The sequence below is a fragment of the Nanorana parkeri genome, unplaced genomic scaffold (assembly GCF_000935625.1).
Source record: "Nanorana parkeri isolate BGI_ZX_2015 unplaced genomic scaffold, ASM93562v1 scaffold2630, whole genome shotgun sequence".
Classification (NCBI taxonomy): Eukaryota; Metazoa; Chordata; class Amphibia; order Anura; family Dicroglossidae; genus Nanorana; species Nanorana parkeri.
The window spans coordinates 94629-111302 of NW_017308898.1; the positions used below are offsets into that span (position 1 = coordinate 94629).

The window sequence follows — 16674 nt, forward strand, 5'->3', positions numbered from 1 at the left end:
CGGTTATTTTTTTACGGATCCCCGCTGCCACAGACCCTACAAGCAGCGGGGATCCATGGAGTCTCTCATCCCAAATGGATTTCTGTGTTCTTTCCTTGCAGATCAACTTCATTTAAAAGGATTTGGGTTCATTATTTTACTAGAAAAGTTATAAAAAAAGAAAAGAAAGGATATAAATGTTAAATAGAAAATATGCAAGGATTACACTGCAAAGTAATTAAACAAGCTAGCTACAAAATATGTAAATATAGACTTATAAAAGAAATAACAACTAACCATTTAAGACCCAATCGCGTTCCTGTTGACTCTTGTCACCATGAATACACATAGCAGGCCATCTACAGAGTGTAAGGCAAAACATTAGAAGACATTTCTACTAGAACTTGCACAAGAATAGAAACAAAATGATTGCCCTGCATAGAAAGTTTTTTTTATGCATAATTCCAAAGAACCAACAATCTTCTACTTTGCAAACATGTGCCTACCTGCAAAAGAGGCCATTGTTTTATCATTTTAACCCCTTCATGACTGAGGCATTTTTTTCATTTTTTGCACCCATGTTATATTCCACATTTTAGGCCTGAAAAATGACTTAAAACCCCCAAACATTATATATTTTCTGAATGCCAAGACCCTATAGAATAAAATGGTGGTAGTTGCAAATTTTTATGTTGCGCAATATTAGCGCAATTCCTTATTAAACCCCAACATTTAGTAAAAAATGTAATTAAATGCCCCAAAACACAACAAAATACCCATTTTTTTAATGAAATATAAAAGATGAGTTACAACGACTAAAACGATACCCAACATGCCCAGGTTACAAATTGCGTGCGTCCGTGAAACGGCGAAAAACTGCAGTACCCCAAAAAGTCCATTGGGGTCCCTTCTACGGGACACAGAAGCGATCTGGCGACAGGTAAGTCGCCAGAATCGCTTCCGTTGTAAAGCCGACAGTCGGCTTTACAAGTTTAAACAGAGTCTGTTTAAACAGCCCCGATGCTGGCGACGTACACTGTACGTCGTCAGTAAGGCAAACCTATTACACCAGCGATAATTGTCATTTTGTTTTACTCTAGAGCTGTGCCTCCCCAATATATTCAGTACTCTCTTGCATTACGTGCTGTACGTTGTAATCACTTGTACCCACTGTCATAGCAAAAATGTCATGTTATGTTAAAATCAATAAAAATATTTGATGTAAAAAAAAAAATAGGAATAATGGTCTTGTTATAAGAGAATTATAATTAGAATAAAGCCACAAGGGTTTCTGTAAGGACCAGACCACCCTCAAGTGATATTTTAATTGCAGGTGGAGTATTGCTGGCTAAACCTAGCTGATTTTGTCTCTCTCACTCCAGTAGGGTAATCTGTCCACCTATTCCATACGCTACTTTCCCTAGGCACCCCCCTCCTCCTGCAAAAGAGAAAACAGCGCCCTCTCTTCGTGTGATACCGCTTTTTATTCCAAATTGATAAAAAAAGCAAATTTTATACTCACAAAAGGGGAGAAAGACACACAACTTGTAGGTTCATGCATACAATGAAAGTCATATGCCACTAAGCCGATATGGACATCATAGCATCATCAAAGGCAATGGATAGGTAAGGGTTCATGTGTTTCAATGGTTAAAACCATCTTTTTCAGAACCAAAACCATAAAGAGATATGGTTTTGGTTCTGAGGAAGATGGTTTAACCATTGAAACACGTTAACACCTACCTATCCATTGCAATCTTGGGTCCCTTGAAGAGTGAGGATTTTTTGCCAAAGCGCGGAACAGTTTGGATGATATCCCACTCCTCCTGCAGTCTCTTCTCCTGTACATAAACTAATCTACACGTCCAGTATGGAGAGTAGATCCTTCTCATAACTGCTTCAGATGGGCAAACCCTGGAACGTCACCACCACAAAATTACCTAGCTCACCAATATGTAATTTTGCATTCCAGCACCAAGTATAAACTTAGATCAGTTTTGAATTGAATGGCTCTTGAAAATTGTATTTACCCATCACGCCTCATTCTGCGTGTTAGGTCATCACAGCGGCGCTTGGTTTCTACAAAAATTATGGTCTTATTTTCTTTCTCTGCCATTATTTCTTCCATAAGTTGGATAAGCCTGAAAGAAATAAGACATTATTGTAACAGACAAAAAGTAAATACAAATAGTATTGAGTCTTAAAGTGACACTATACTCAGGAGTTGAATCTTAAAAATGCTTTCAAGTATAACAAAATTGTAGCTTATTTGTTTATCACTCAGCTGTAGATCCTCAAATTGTCTCTAATATTATGCAGACACTGTCCTTCCTTCAGGAGGGTGGCTACTTTTGTTTCCCATAGTCCCTGTATATGTTGTCAAGTAGACACCGCTCCAAGCTCACTTCCCTGATAGACTACAACCTCACATTTAGTTAGCTAATTTGTATTGAAGGTATAGTCTCAAGGAGCAAACTTGGAGGGGTGGCTTCTTTACAACACACACATAGGTGGGCCATGGGGAACAAAAGTAGCCACTCACCAGAAAGACCGTGTCATCACCAATTCAGAGATGATTTGGGGGATCTACAGCCGAGTGATACACAAGTAAGCTACATGTTTGATAACAGTTAAAAGGTACTTGAATGCATGTTTTAGGATGTAACTCTTGAGTTTAGTGTCACTTTAACATGCATTAACCAATGGTGCCCTAGAGTGCCTACTATGGGAACCAACAGGTCAAAAAAGGAACAGCAGATAAAGTGACGTACTTGTGATCTTTTTCACTTTCCTGGCATACGTCAACAATTTGAAGGATATTATGATTTGCAGAGAGCTCCAAGTTTCCCACGTTGATCTGAACATAATCCCTTAAGAAGTCCTCAGCCAGTTGACGCACCTCTTTGGGCCATGTAGCACTCCACATCAGGGTTTGCCTATCAGGCTGAAGTTATCCAATTAAAATAAATAAAAAAGTATGAGACTAAGTAATGCTAATATCACAATAATTCCTGACCACGATTAAGCTTTATGTCAGGATACAGCAAAAATCAAATTTTTGCAAAGAAAGGTTAATAAATGTTCGTACCCTGATCTGGTCAACAATCTTACGAATCTGTGGCTCAAAACCCATATCAAGCATTCTGTCTGCTTCATCAAGTACAAGATAGGTACAACGCCTCAAATTAGTCTTTCCAGCCTCCAGAAAATCGATAAGCCGGCCAGGAGTGGCAATGCATATTTCTACACCTAAAAAGAAAATAATAAAAAGTTCTCTCTTTCATTTTCAAATTTTAACTGAACAAACTGGAGAGAAGCTGATTGGTTGCCATGGGCAACTGCTCCAGATTCTGATTGCTCCAGTTTTGTTAAATTTCCCCACTAGGTTTTCAGGTTACATGCACTTCGTTTATTGCAGTTTACGGCAATATGCAGCAGTGCTTTAGTTAAAGTAGACCTGAACTAAAAAGTGAAGTTTGCCATGTTATAGGGAACACATAGAAATGTTAAGCTGGCCATACACTTATTTTTCTTTTATTCAATCTGTGGGTAAAACAAAGAAAATATAAGATTCCTCCATCCACACTTACGAGCGTGGATTAAGCAATCCCCTGCAGTTTTGATTATATTCTGACAGCGGGCCAGAATTTCAATGCAGTCTGCACACCTTTTGCAGAAAAAAAACAATTATTGTAATTTGCTGCAAATACACTTTCAAGCTTACCTCTCTCTAGATCTCTTATCTGTGGACCCTTGGGTGCGCCACCATAGATACATGTGCTTTTTAATCGGGATGACTTCCCATAATCGTCAGCTACTTGCTGCACTTGCTGAGCTAACTCTCTGGTTGGAGCGAGAACTAAACACTGTAATGCAAAGTAATATTAGCTTTCACAAAGCCATTTGACATTATTGGCACTGAGCTAAGCAATGACAGTAAAACATGAATCTTTACTTACAATTGGTCCATCCCCACGTTCCAGATAAGGCTGGTGGTTAATGTGCACCATAGCAGGCAGCAAATACTTTAAAGAAATATAAAAAGATAGTGAAATGCTGAGAAGTGAAGCAGCCTTGCCCAATAACATACTAAAGATGATCTCTATGCAAACAGCTAAGCACACAGATGAAATACATATGAGAACTCTTTAACCTGCGAAAAGGATTTGTATTTAGTATGTAGTCCTACATACTATCACCAGATTTGCTTCACCAGATTTACACAGCCCTGTTACACAACATAGCCAGGTGTATGACACCACTTATGCTTAAAGGATACAGTGGTGCCCACTCTTTACCCCAACCTGCTGACTGGACACTAAAAAAGCAGCAGACTGATAGGAGAGAGCTGAGATGACCTTTCATGTCATCTGTCTGCCAGTCTGAAGGGCACTGGAGAGGAGATTGCATGTCAAAAATTTGGTACTTCTATTATGCGTGTTAAGGCACACATTTTAATGCATTGAAGTAGCCATTTATTTTGAATGGACTGGGAACCCATCCTAAAAACACACACCTTAGCTATATTTGGCAATGCAGTACATCAGAGTACAGAATACTAACATCTGTGCATTGCAGTGCACTGTAACACAGGTTTATTTTTTTCATTCAGAATTAATGGGATCCGTGTGTTCCTTTAAACACTTGCTGTCCGGAGCAATTTCTTAATATTTGCACACACAGGATAAAATCTGCATTTGTGGCTAAAAAATAAAGTTGCAATTTTTTATGTCACACTGTATTTGCGCAAATGTTTATCAAAACAGTATCTTTAGGATAAAATGCACTAAAATTAAATTTAGTGCACAGAAATAGAATACCCAATTTTTGGGTAAAATATAAAAGATGGGGTCACGTCGGGTAAAGAGATACAAAACATGTCAAGCCTTAAAATTGTGCTCGCCCGTGAAACCGCAAAAAGACTACAATACCCCAAATTTCCCATAGACGACGCTTTAAAAGCTTTTACTGCTCATCAGTTTAGTGTTACCAGTGGTTGATGGCCCTAGAATTATTACTCTCACTCTGACTTTTGCAACAAAATGTAACGTGTAACGCAATATTTGTTTTTGCGCAGTGGCGCAACTGACGCGTTTGCATTGTATGTGCATGCGCGTGGGGGGACATTATATATAGCCTCTTTCCCCGAAAATAAGACCTAACCCGAAAATAAGACCTAGTACTATTTTTGGGAGCTGCTAAAACAAAAGACCTACCCCGAAAATAAGACCTAGTTATGACTATTCCCAGGGCCGGTGGTGGCATAAGGGGGAACTTGAAGAGCCGCGGGAGAGGCAGGAGAGAATCAGCGGTGCCAACGAAGCCAGCGCTAGAGGAAGTGAGGCGGCAGTGGAGAGAGCAGAGCCGCATAAGCCGATGCCTTCTCTATAGCACAGGCGGAGTGATACCAAATGCACTCCGTCTGTGAGGAATCGAATATATATATATATATATAATCTTTAATTTTGTTTCTTTTTTACACTCAACTTTATTGCTATCACATAGGGGGCTAACAAGCCCCCTATGCAATAACAAATATGATGTGATATGTCCTCTTTATGGAGACATCAGGGGTCTTTCAGGCCTCTAATGTCACCTAGGGAACCCAACGAAGCTGATGAAGCAGAGATCTGCTTCACCAGCTTCTTCTCCTGGCTTAAAGAGCCGGAGAATGTACACAGGGACACCTAGGGACCCCAAAGAAGCTGAGATCTGCTTCACCAGCTTCCTCTGCTGGCTTGAAGAGCCGGAGAATATACAAGGGATGTAATACACATCAATTACAGGTCCAGTGATCAGAGGCTGGAAGCTTTCTGATCTCCCGCCAATCTATCAGAGGAGACCTGCCGTGCTGGTCCCCGGGCAAGCCAGCAGCAAAGGGGGGCACACATTCCGCCGTACAATCGATCCGGTGTCTGTATAGACGCTGGATAACTTGTATCTAAACAGCAATCTGCGACTGTTTAAAATGATACTAAGAACACGGCTGCAGCAGCAGCCGTGTTCTTGGTCTAACCGCTTCAGGACCAGGACGTATTTTGATGGTGGGCGATCCTGAAGTGGTTGATATACAAGTGTGAACTTTCCCCTTTAATGATCGATTAATGAATACATGGCTGCACAAATTTGTGTCCTGTACCTGTCAGGAGTTAAGTTTAGCTTTAAAGGATACTTTTTATGGTTATATGGGACAATCATGTAAACATAGGTACCTGCAGTTTTCTTTATGTTTTCGCTGTTTTTAAATGTGCTCACAAAGATCAGCATTTTGTTGCGGTCTCCCTCATCATGAGATGCCTGAAAATTACAATACTGCAACAGTCTAAGGGCGATTCACACCACCTGTGTTGGGAGCTGCGCTACTCGTTCTTTCCAGCACAGCCCCAATGCAAGACAAGGTAATTTGCTTTGTCATAGGCGGAGCTCATTCACACCACCGTGTTGCGATAGGAATGTGGTGGTGTGTACTGTACAAAAGTAAGGCATGTCTTACTTTTTTTTTCAACGCAGCGGGATGCACCATGGTACAACCGCCTTGCGCCTGTGCCCGTAAAATTGAATGAAATATCACCTGTTCGAACAAAAATAAAAAGTACACCAGCGCAGTGTCTAGTGTAAACTGGCTCTTACGGAGTGATCCCTTCCCAAGAAGTTTCTCTCAAAGCTAAGCAAATAGACTTGACAGGAATGGTCATTTACCAAAAAAATAAAAACATACACTGTATAGTTTGACATGTGAGGAAATAATGCATACCTGGAAAGTTAGTAAAAGGGCTAAAGTCTGGGGGGAAAAGAGAGCTTTATAAGAATGGAGATCACATACCGCAAGTGTCTTGCCAGAACCAGTCTGGGCAATGCCCACCATGTCTCGTCCACTCAAGGCAAGGGGAAATCCTTGGCACTGAATAGGTGTAGGCTCCTTGAAACGCTGGTCGAGGAGAACATCCATAACATATTCTGAAAATTGATGGGACAAAAAAAAAAAAAAAGTTACATACAGATTATTTTATTATATCAGAATAGTTTACAAGAATGTAACAAACCAAAAATAAGCAAAAAACTAAAGTTATGTTAACTTACGTGGAAAATTAGCCTGATGGAAATTATATATAGGTTTTGGGCAATTAACGCCTCTGACAGTAATTTCTTTCTTCCTGCGCAGTTCTTCTACTTCATGCTTTACATGATAAAGGCAAAACAATTAGACAGCAAAATGTGGAGCATACCAGATTTTTAGTGCAGGACAACACTTGCAGTAAAACAGTGGAAACTCAAGAAAATGCATTCTTCAAGACAACAATCTTTCATAATTTTCCCACATAATTCATGCTTTTCCACCTAGGTCATAATGTCACATTTTGCCATTACATAAAATGAAACTATATTCAACTGCTTTGCCTTTCAACACAGTACAGCACAGAACAATCTAATAGGTTGAATAACCACAAAGCTTCTTGATTCAACAATGAAAATAAAGAGGCTAAAAAACTACATGTAAAGCATACAAAAAAAAAAGTATATGACCAACATAAAACAACTTTGTCTTTCTTTGTTTTTCTCTCATTAATTGTACTAATTTACAATTGTTGCTTTCTAGCTTACTATTGTCATACAAGCTACTTCGGGGTGTTCTGCGTAGAAGTTCTTCTCAAATTTTGGAAGTTCATTTAAATCCCATCTTTTTTTGCGAAGACGTTCACCTGGATTACCAAACTTTGGAAACCGTGGGCCACCCATGCTAGAAGATAAAGAAAGAAAAAGCATTAAATTACAAAATATTCTGTTGATATTTTGTATAGAAGAACAAGCGCCAGATACAGCTTTTCATATTAAAAGGTGTATGCTAAGCAATGTGTAAATGTAATACAGGTATTTATTACCTCTTAACAGCACTAACACCACTCCTCCTAACAATACCATCTGTACAAGACCAGTGCCATCTTTGTACAGGGATCGGCATCTATATTCTGGATGAAGACACTGGCGCATCTATATTCTGGATGAAGACACTGGCCCAAAGATAAATCAATTACATAAATAATGATACTCCTATGTTCTTTATGTGTACATACACAATTGTCTCACAGCTTAGTCTCTATCCTGTACTCAAGGTGGCTTGCAAAAAGTTCCAATGTACTCTGGGGACAAATCTTTTCAGAGGTGATAATGCACACTAAGTCATAAAGCGCAGTAACACACATTACATGCGCTGCCATATATTGTCAACACCACTCCAACACACATGTGCAGTAACACCACAACGCACCTGCCCTGTTAGTTGCACAGAGGGAAAAAGGCAACACGCTCAAATTTAGTGTGCGTTGAGTTTCGGCCCATTCATTTTGATGAATGGGCTGTTTAATGCAGCAAGGGTCATTGAACGACAAAATATATGCTGTAGCACACTGCCTTGTTATGCAAATGGGCAAAAATTGGTCATTGAGGAAGTGACACTGGAGGGAAAAAAAAAAAGCTTCCTGTTGCCGCCACAGGCTACATCTTTTTCCCAATGTGTTTTTCTCAAGCATATCTTGACTGGAGCTCAAGGACTGCATACACTGTAAAAAGCATAAAATGATAGATTATACTGTAGAGCCTTGGTTCTCAAATGATGGGTCATGACCCAAAAATCGGTCGAGACCTCGTGTTTAGAGGGTCGCCGCATGCCTTCCACTTTTCTAGTCGAGAGGCTCCTCTGCCTCCCCCTAGTGTAGCACTGTCAGTTCTCGCACCAAGCAGCCATTCAAACAATGCTGTCTGGCACCAAGTGTCAGCTTGAGGTGGGATGGGACTATGGTCATGAGGGAGCTCCATCCATACGTGCATTGCTTACAGCTCCCTTGCATGTCCTCTAGAGGTGCCATGGTGACATCACATTATGGCCCCCGGCACCTCTACAGGGCGCGCAAGGGGGCTGTACAAACAATGCACATATGGATGGAGCTTTGTCACAGCACAGCAGCCCATACTGAACCCCAGGAAGAGGATACACTCCAGTTCTCCCAAGTAAGGGAGACTGGGTGGATGTTTAAAAAAAATAAAATAAAAATTTTTTTGGAGTGTATATGTGTGTGTGAGAATGCCTGTAAGTGTGGTAGATTGTGTATGTATTTCAGTGTTTTTGAGGGCCCGTTCACACTAGTACAGTGCATTCATTGCATAGTACCGTGCGATTAATGCACTGTACCACTTAATCACACCTACCATGCATTCTGGTGTGGGAGGTGTGTTGCGTTGCCATTCGTTTGAATGGTACCCCAAATGTACCCTCCACCCACAGTTTGATCGCCCACACCAGAATGTGCGGTACTGCAATGCTGTGCATTTCAGTGCATTGTGACCTGGGATGCGACTCAATGACCAAGGACAAATGTGGGTCCGGATGTTGCACAGGTTGAGAGCCATTGCTGTAGAGGTATATTGTGATAAGTCTAAGGAAAAACCAAGCATGTAAAAAAAGAATTATGGGGTGAGTGAAAAACACTCATCCCCATAATTCAAGCCAACCTGTGACACTGAAGCCATCATAGGTCGGCTCTATTGATCGGAAAGTCAGTGTACACATACCACTGATTGGCGACTTCCTGATCCTCTCCATGCAGAGAGCAGTGACTGTCAGTCACCACTCCCTGCAGGGATTCCCCTCTAGAGGAACGGACGGGGGAGGGGGCAGGCAGTGCTGACTCTGCCTCTAGAGAGGCTGAGCCAGCTGTCAATCAGCCAGCAGGGTGGATCTCGACAATATTGTTGGGATCAGCCTGGCTGCACCTCTGTGCTCTTAGCATATAGCGAGCAATAGCCTGCTATATACTGAGTTTTGGGTCACTGGAGGACATTAGTATATGTCCTTCTGTGACCCTGAAGAGAACTATGGCAAAAAAGGGAAGGCCATGGTTCTCTTTTAAGTTACTGAGTGGGGTGGAGTGGTCAAAAGCGGAGCCCGTTAAAACCTTATGATTTGAAACATGAGAAGCATTTAAAGGACTTGTAGCACTGGGTAGATTAGGTGTAATACAGGACTGATTAGTCAGCTCCAGTACTATGATTCGTGTTACAAACAAAAGTTTACTTCAGAATAAAACTGCATGCACAATTTTTTACAAATCGCACTGTACTGGAATGTACGGCATTGCGGTACCATGCATTCTGGTGCAGGCGATTGCACTGTGGGTTGGAGGTATGTTTGGGGTTCCATTCAAATGAATGGCAGCGCAACGCACCAGAATTGGTCAGGCAGAAACCGAAAATAACTGTCCCCCCCATCCTTTATTTATTTTTTAGAATGGTGGGGTGGGGGCTTTATTTCTTTAACTTTTTTTTTTAATTATTATTTTATTTTTCTTACTTTACAGTTAGGAGCTTTGGAGAAATATCAGAGGTCTAAAACAGATCCCCAATATTTCTCTTTTTTTTGTTTCTTTCAAAAGGGATTAAGAACAGTGTCCTGAATCTCTTTCTGCAGTCCCTGCACTCAATGAACAGGAAGCACTCAAAGTTCATTCATTAATCAAAGAGTTAGTAAACATATACTATGCCCATAATCATTAATGAACAGGAAGTAGTGTAGAGCACTTTCTGTTCATTCATAATTGGGGACACGGATTGGGGTATCTGAATACTATGTCCTCAGTAATTTAAAAGCATAGGGCTATCAGTACTGATCGTTGACAATGCTTCTCATTATCGATTAGTTGTTTCACCCCTATAGACAAGCCATGTCATGTGTGGAGGCAGCCCCCCCCCGCAGCCAAGCACTGTTGTAGCCATTCTTGGCACTAGAATTTAACAATTTGACAAATCTGGCACGAACGGGAGCAAGTACCAGAGCTCAAGGATCTGCAATGAACATTATTTCTCATTTTCAAGGACTCCACAATGGCTGCTAGAGTACCAAGTGACTGGCGGAAAGCTACAGTAGTACCAATATTCAAAAAAGGTTCAAGATGCCAACCTGGGAACTACATACCAGTCAGTCTAACATCAATAGTATGCAAACTGTTAGAGGGAATGATAAAAATAACTATTTAGTGGATTTTGTCCATGGTAATGGTATAATAAATCATAATCAGCACGGATTAAGGAAGGACCGTTCTTGTCAGAGCAACCTACCAACATTCTACGAAGAGGTGAGTAGAGATCTGGATGGAGGGAGGCCGGTGGATGTGGTATATCTAGATTTTGCCAAAGCATTGGACACGGTACAACATAAACGCGTAATGCACAAGCTGCGATTTATGGGCATAGATGAAATGGTGTGTACATGGATAAAGAACTGGCTACAGGAACGTGTCCAGAGAGTATTGATAAATTACTCTTTTTCAGATTGGTATAAGGTCAAGAGTGGTGTGCCTCAGGGTTCTGTGCTAGGCCCCATACTGTTTAACCTGTTTATTAATGATATTGGGGAAGGTGTTAAATAGTCATGTTTCTGTGTTTACAGACAATACTAAAATTGGGAGGGTAATAGACACGGACTTAAAGAGAATAACATTACAGGAGGACCTGGATAAAATAGGGGGGTGGGCAACTATATGGCAGATGAGGTTTAATGTTGAAAAAATTAAAGTAATGCATTTTGGGGTTAAAAATAGGCAAGAGGAATACATATTAATGGGTACTCCACTATGGAAGTCAGAAATGGAAAAAGATTTGAGGGTCATAGTAGCCCACAGATTGAATAATAGCTTGCAATGCCAGGCTGCAGCAAACAAAGCTAGCAGAGTACTGTCTTGTATTAAAGAGAATGTACAGTAGAGATAAAGCAATAATTCGGCCACTTAACAGATCATTGGTTCTGCCTCATCTGGAGTATGCGGTCCAGTTATGGTCACCAATCCACAGAAAGGGTGTCCTGGAGCTGGAGAGAGTCCAGAGAAGGGCAACTAAACTAATTAAGGGGCTGGAGGGCCAAAGCTTTGAGACAAGGTTACTAAATGTAAACTTGTTCATGCTAGAAGTGAGGAGATTAAGAGGGGACATGATTTTGATGTACAAAATGTTTAGTGGTGATGGCAACATCAGCAATAAACCATTCACAGTAAAGTCCATAACAAAGACTAGAGGCAACATCAGCAATAAACTATTTACAGTAAAGTCCATAACAAAGACTAGAGGCCACCACCTAAAACTGGTGAAGAAAAGATTTAACCACAGGGGGCATAGGGGCTTTTTTTTCAGTTAGAGTGGTTAAAGTCTGGAACTCGCTGCCACAAGCAGTGGTATCAGCTGAGAGTATTTAATAATTCAAAAAGTTTTTAGATACCTTCCTCAGAGACCGTAATATACAGGGGTACAGGTACTCTAAAGGTGCCCATACACCTTACAATTATCTGCAGATTTTTCTGTGGTCAGATGGAAAAAGTGCAACAGATTGGACCAGGTGGAGATTACTCCATCCACACAGTTAAGTGTAGATGGAGGAATCTGTTCCACCTTTTCCATCTGACCACAGAAAATCTGCAGATAATTGTAAGGTGTATGGCCAGCTTTAAAAACAAGATCACACAGACTCGTGTACACACATACACAAATGATGGATGGCCTCGATGTAGCATGTTCCTGTTCCACCGGCCGGCCATACTGTCAAGTTGCTTGAAGCCTGTTCTTCATTTCTCCTCCAGGTTTGAACTCTTCCCCGACTCTTCTTTCCAGGATCTCAGGTACTGTGTTCTTTCCGCTTACCGTGTCCACTTTCTCCCTTGAACCATGTTTCTTTCCTCCGGATCCCTCACTGACTTCACTGCATGTTCTAGGATGTGCCTCCGGTCTCCCCATATCTCCTTTACCTATAGGATATGGGTCCCCCCATATCCCCTTCACTCATTCACCTTTCCTCTGGACATGTCGATTTCCTCCTTACTGCCCCCCTAAACTGGATCTCTTACCCCACCTGGCACGGTTGCTGTACTCTCCAGCCGGGTCCCTAGCTATCAGCTGATTAGGACCTGCCACTCAATACTTCCCTGTGTCAAGACTGCCTATGCAATCCCGGCATCACTGATGTACTGTATGTCTTGCCCATCCCTGCTACATTGATGTAGATTTTATGTGAGCCAAGATCTGCCGTTTATTTATTACCTCTTGCCCTGCCTAGTGTCACCCTATGTGATGATAGAAATAAAATTAAGTGGGATAAAAAAAAGGTTGAAAACAATAATATATAAAAATGTAAAAAATAAAAGTGATAAGTTTAAAAAAAAATAATTCAAACCAACCCCCGCCACCTGAATGCAAATAAATGCACACGTAGGACATTGTGTGCGTGCGTTGAGTGCTACTGCCATTTCACTGTGTGCCATATTGTAGTAGCCAGGCAGAACTCTCTTACACGCACAATGCGCATTAAAGGGTAAGTTCACTTTCCCAGGTAATGTGGGAAAATGGAATTACCCGATTAAATCTTGCCCGGTCTCTCCCAACCCCCCCCCACACGATACTTACCTTTCAGCGAACAGTCCTTACCCTCCCCCAGTACAGGTGTGCTATCTGTACCCCGTACTGCTGTCCAGAACAGTCCTACCCTATGCATTTTGAATTTTGCTCACAAATTGCAAGCACTCATTGGTCAGCGTGGTTAGGTGACCACGCTGACCAATGAGAAGTGCTATTTAGCACAGTCAAATATAGTTTTGGTTAGGGATGCACCGATGCAGAGTAATAGGGCGAGTACTTGTACTCGCCCAAATACCTTTCCCAATACCGTAACTTCCGGTCAAAGGAAGATTTCCTCTGACCGGCAGTGCCATAGGGGAACATGGAGCCAGCTTCCCATGCAATCAGGAAGCGGTGCAGCGACTAATTACCTACCTCCCAGTTTCCCGATTGGCCGGGAAGCCAGCTCGATGCTGATTGGCTGGGAAGTCAGTTTCCCGGCCAATCACAATCAAGCCAGCCAAACAACATTGAGTGTGCTTCCCTGGCAATCAGGAAGCAGGGTAGCATGTCATTACCAGCTGCCTGGCTTCCCAATTGCCGGGGAAGCCTGCTCTATGCCAACGGAAGCACCGAAAGCAAAAATATCAGTACTCGTACTCGATACCCAAAAACCGGTATTGGTGCATCCCTAGTTTTGATTAAAACTATTTTTTTGTATTGGGACAAGTAGATTCAGCCCCCGCTTTAGCCCTTGGACAAGTAGTTTTAAAAAGAAAAAAAACGTCACACCCCTGGATGTTCTACCTTCCTACAGTATAAGAAGATCTCTCCATCTTTCAGGTTGTTGTATTTTTCTTTGTGTTCTACCTTTCCTTCTGTGTCTGTGTCCTCTCTTTTGTTTCATCTTTGCTTTTCTGTCCTCATCCCTGCTTTCTCACTCCACTTCTCCTTTTCTTATTTATCTTTCTCTTCTCCTTTATCCCTAGGATCTTATTGCTTTCATGGCTTCACCAAATCCTTCCCCTCTCACCGCCCCCCTCTCACTTGGAAACTCTTATCTATGAATGCCAAGGGCCTGAACGTCCCAGAAAAGCGATCCCAATTTCTCAGGGCTTTCTCTCATCATAAAACTCAGGTAATCTTCCAGCTTGAAGCCCAATTGACTGACCCGAGGGTCGGTATCTCTTGCTAAAAACGTAATACTCCGGTAACTATAGCCAACATCTACAGTCCTAATGTCTGACAAGTCTTTTTTCGCAAGATTTGTTCCATACTAAAGGGATTTTGCTGAGGGAATGCTCCTTCTAGGGGGTGATTTTAACATGTCTTTGAATCAATTCTAGTTACTCCAGACTTCTTTTTTTCTCATCCAGCGCAATCTGCCAAACCTGGCGGACCATGCTCCTATCACCATGACCATCAAATTTCCCACCCACAATACTCCCTCTCGTCTCTTAATTTAATCCCTCTACCCTCGGAGAAGCGGTGCACGTTTCTCAACTCAAAGACAAACTCTCTGAATACTTTTCTCTTAATGTAGGCAGTTGTTCCTCCCCGCTAATGTCCTGGGAAGCTCATAAGAGCCTAATCAGAGAGAAATGTATCCTTATTCAAGCCCATCTCCACAAACAAAGGAAGGTCCACTGTTCCTCCTTGCTTTAACGAATTGCTACTCTAGAAGAACTTCATAAACGTTCTTTGGCACTGACTCACTTAACAGAACTGACCCAGGCTCGGGATGATCTTCTCCATCTCTTATATGCCAATACAAAGAGGGCTTTTTCCGCCTGTAGCAAAATTTACTACGAACACGGCAATAAAGCCAGTAGGTTTCTAGCCAGGGCTCTTAAAACGCCAGACGGCTTCTCAAACCATTAGCCAAATTACGGGTATTCACGGGACTAAACATTCTGATACGCCAAGCATCGCATCTCAATTTCGGACTTTCTACACAAAACGTTATAGCCTTGCGTCCCCAACCTCTTCGCCCCTTTCTCAGGCTGACAGATCTGCCGCCATTCAATCCTTCTTTTCCTAACATAGTCCCCCGTCTCTCTCTCTGAGGTGGTCATAGCGACTCTAGAGGCCCCACTCTCGGCTGAAGAAGTAATGATGGCGATCACACAACTCAAACTGGGGAACAGTCCGGGTCCTGATGGATTCAGCCCTCTCTACTACAAAACTCTCTGAGATTTTTACCCACCATTTTGTGTCGGCTTTTGACCACCATCCTCAGCAACCCCACGACTCACCTTATCTCCTAGAAGCACACATCACCGTCCTTCCAAAGCCTGGGAAAGATGTCACCTCATGCGCAAATTATCGCCCCATCTCCTTACTTAATGTATTACATGCAAAAGTAATAGCAAACTAAGAAAAACCCAGGTATAGCATAAAACCCACAAATCATAGCATTACACATATTACAGTGATAACTGTAACAACCGGATTTGAAAATGAGAAGGGCTTTTTAGAACGTCTGTAGGCATTCATACAGATGTTCTCAGCATCTAAGATTGTACATAGAGTCTCCACTGATAATCTAAACATTCTACAGGCTGATGGAACTCGGACGCCAGTTATCAGAAGTAAACCTCTACATGTTTACAGACGCAACAAAACACTTAGGGATCTTCTTGTGCAGGCTGACCTTAGGTCTAAATATTCTAAAAAGCCCTTCTCATTTTCAAATAAAACCGGCTGTTACAAGTGTTATCACTGTAATATGTGTAATGCTATGATTTGTGGTGATTCTTTTACGCATCCTTACAATGGCAAGAAATATGCTATACGTGGGATTTTGACCTGTGATACTGAGTTCTGCGTATATTTGCTCAAATGTCCATGCACATTGGTTTATGTGGGCAAGACGGTTGGACCCTTTATAAGGCGTTTTCAGAAACACCGGAGTGACATACGGTTAGCTATCGGTAAACTTAGTAAGGGCTAGGAGATTGATGCCAACAAGCCCGTTGCAATTAATTTTGCAATGTGCAAACACCACACGCATGAACTCAGGGGAATGGTCATTGAGCACGTACTCATGCAACCCAGAGGGGGCGATAGATCCAAACATCTTTGACGCCGTGAGGCATACTGGAGCTATACACGAGACCCTCACACTGAAGGGACTCTATACTAGTTTAGGATTGCCTTGTTTTCTTGACGAGAGGTAATTATGCGTATGTGATATTTTGTAATGTTACAATTATATATTTTATTACCTTTGATTGTATGACTCCATAGAGTATTGTGTCATGGTACGCTAGTGGGCCATATTGATTTAATATGGCAGCCCTGGTGTTACCTTTGTACAATTTT

At 41.7% G+C, this 16674-nt stretch overlaps 1 protein-coding gene across 3 annotated transcripts in view; it reads right to left on the reverse strand.

The window, feature by feature from the left end:
* Window positions 1-16674, reverse strand: part of LOC108802053 (probable ATP-dependent RNA helicase DDX17) — a 73571-nt gene that overhangs the window by 13739 nt on the left and 43158 nt on the right. For 2 of the 3 annotated variants that reach the window (XM_018573939.1, XM_018573941.1), the window contains exons 4-12: window positions 7582-7717; window positions 7060-7156; window positions 6803-6936; window positions 3939-4004; window positions 3704-3845; window positions 3068-3228; window positions 2751-2923; window positions 2010-2120; window positions 277-338 (exon numbers count right to left, since the gene is read on the reverse strand). In XM_018573939.1, coding sequence (XP_018429441.1) covers window positions 277-338; window positions 2010-2120; window positions 2751-2923; window positions 3068-3228; window positions 3704-3845; window positions 3939-4004; window positions 6803-6936; window positions 7060-7156; window positions 7582-7717 — 1082 coding nt within the window. The remainder of the gene's footprint in view (window positions 1-276; window positions 339-2009; window positions 2121-2750; window positions 2924-3067; window positions 3229-3703; window positions 3846-3938; window positions 4005-6802; window positions 6937-7059; window positions 7157-7581; window positions 7718-16674) is intronic. The other variant, XM_018573940.1, reaches the window with a different exon arrangement.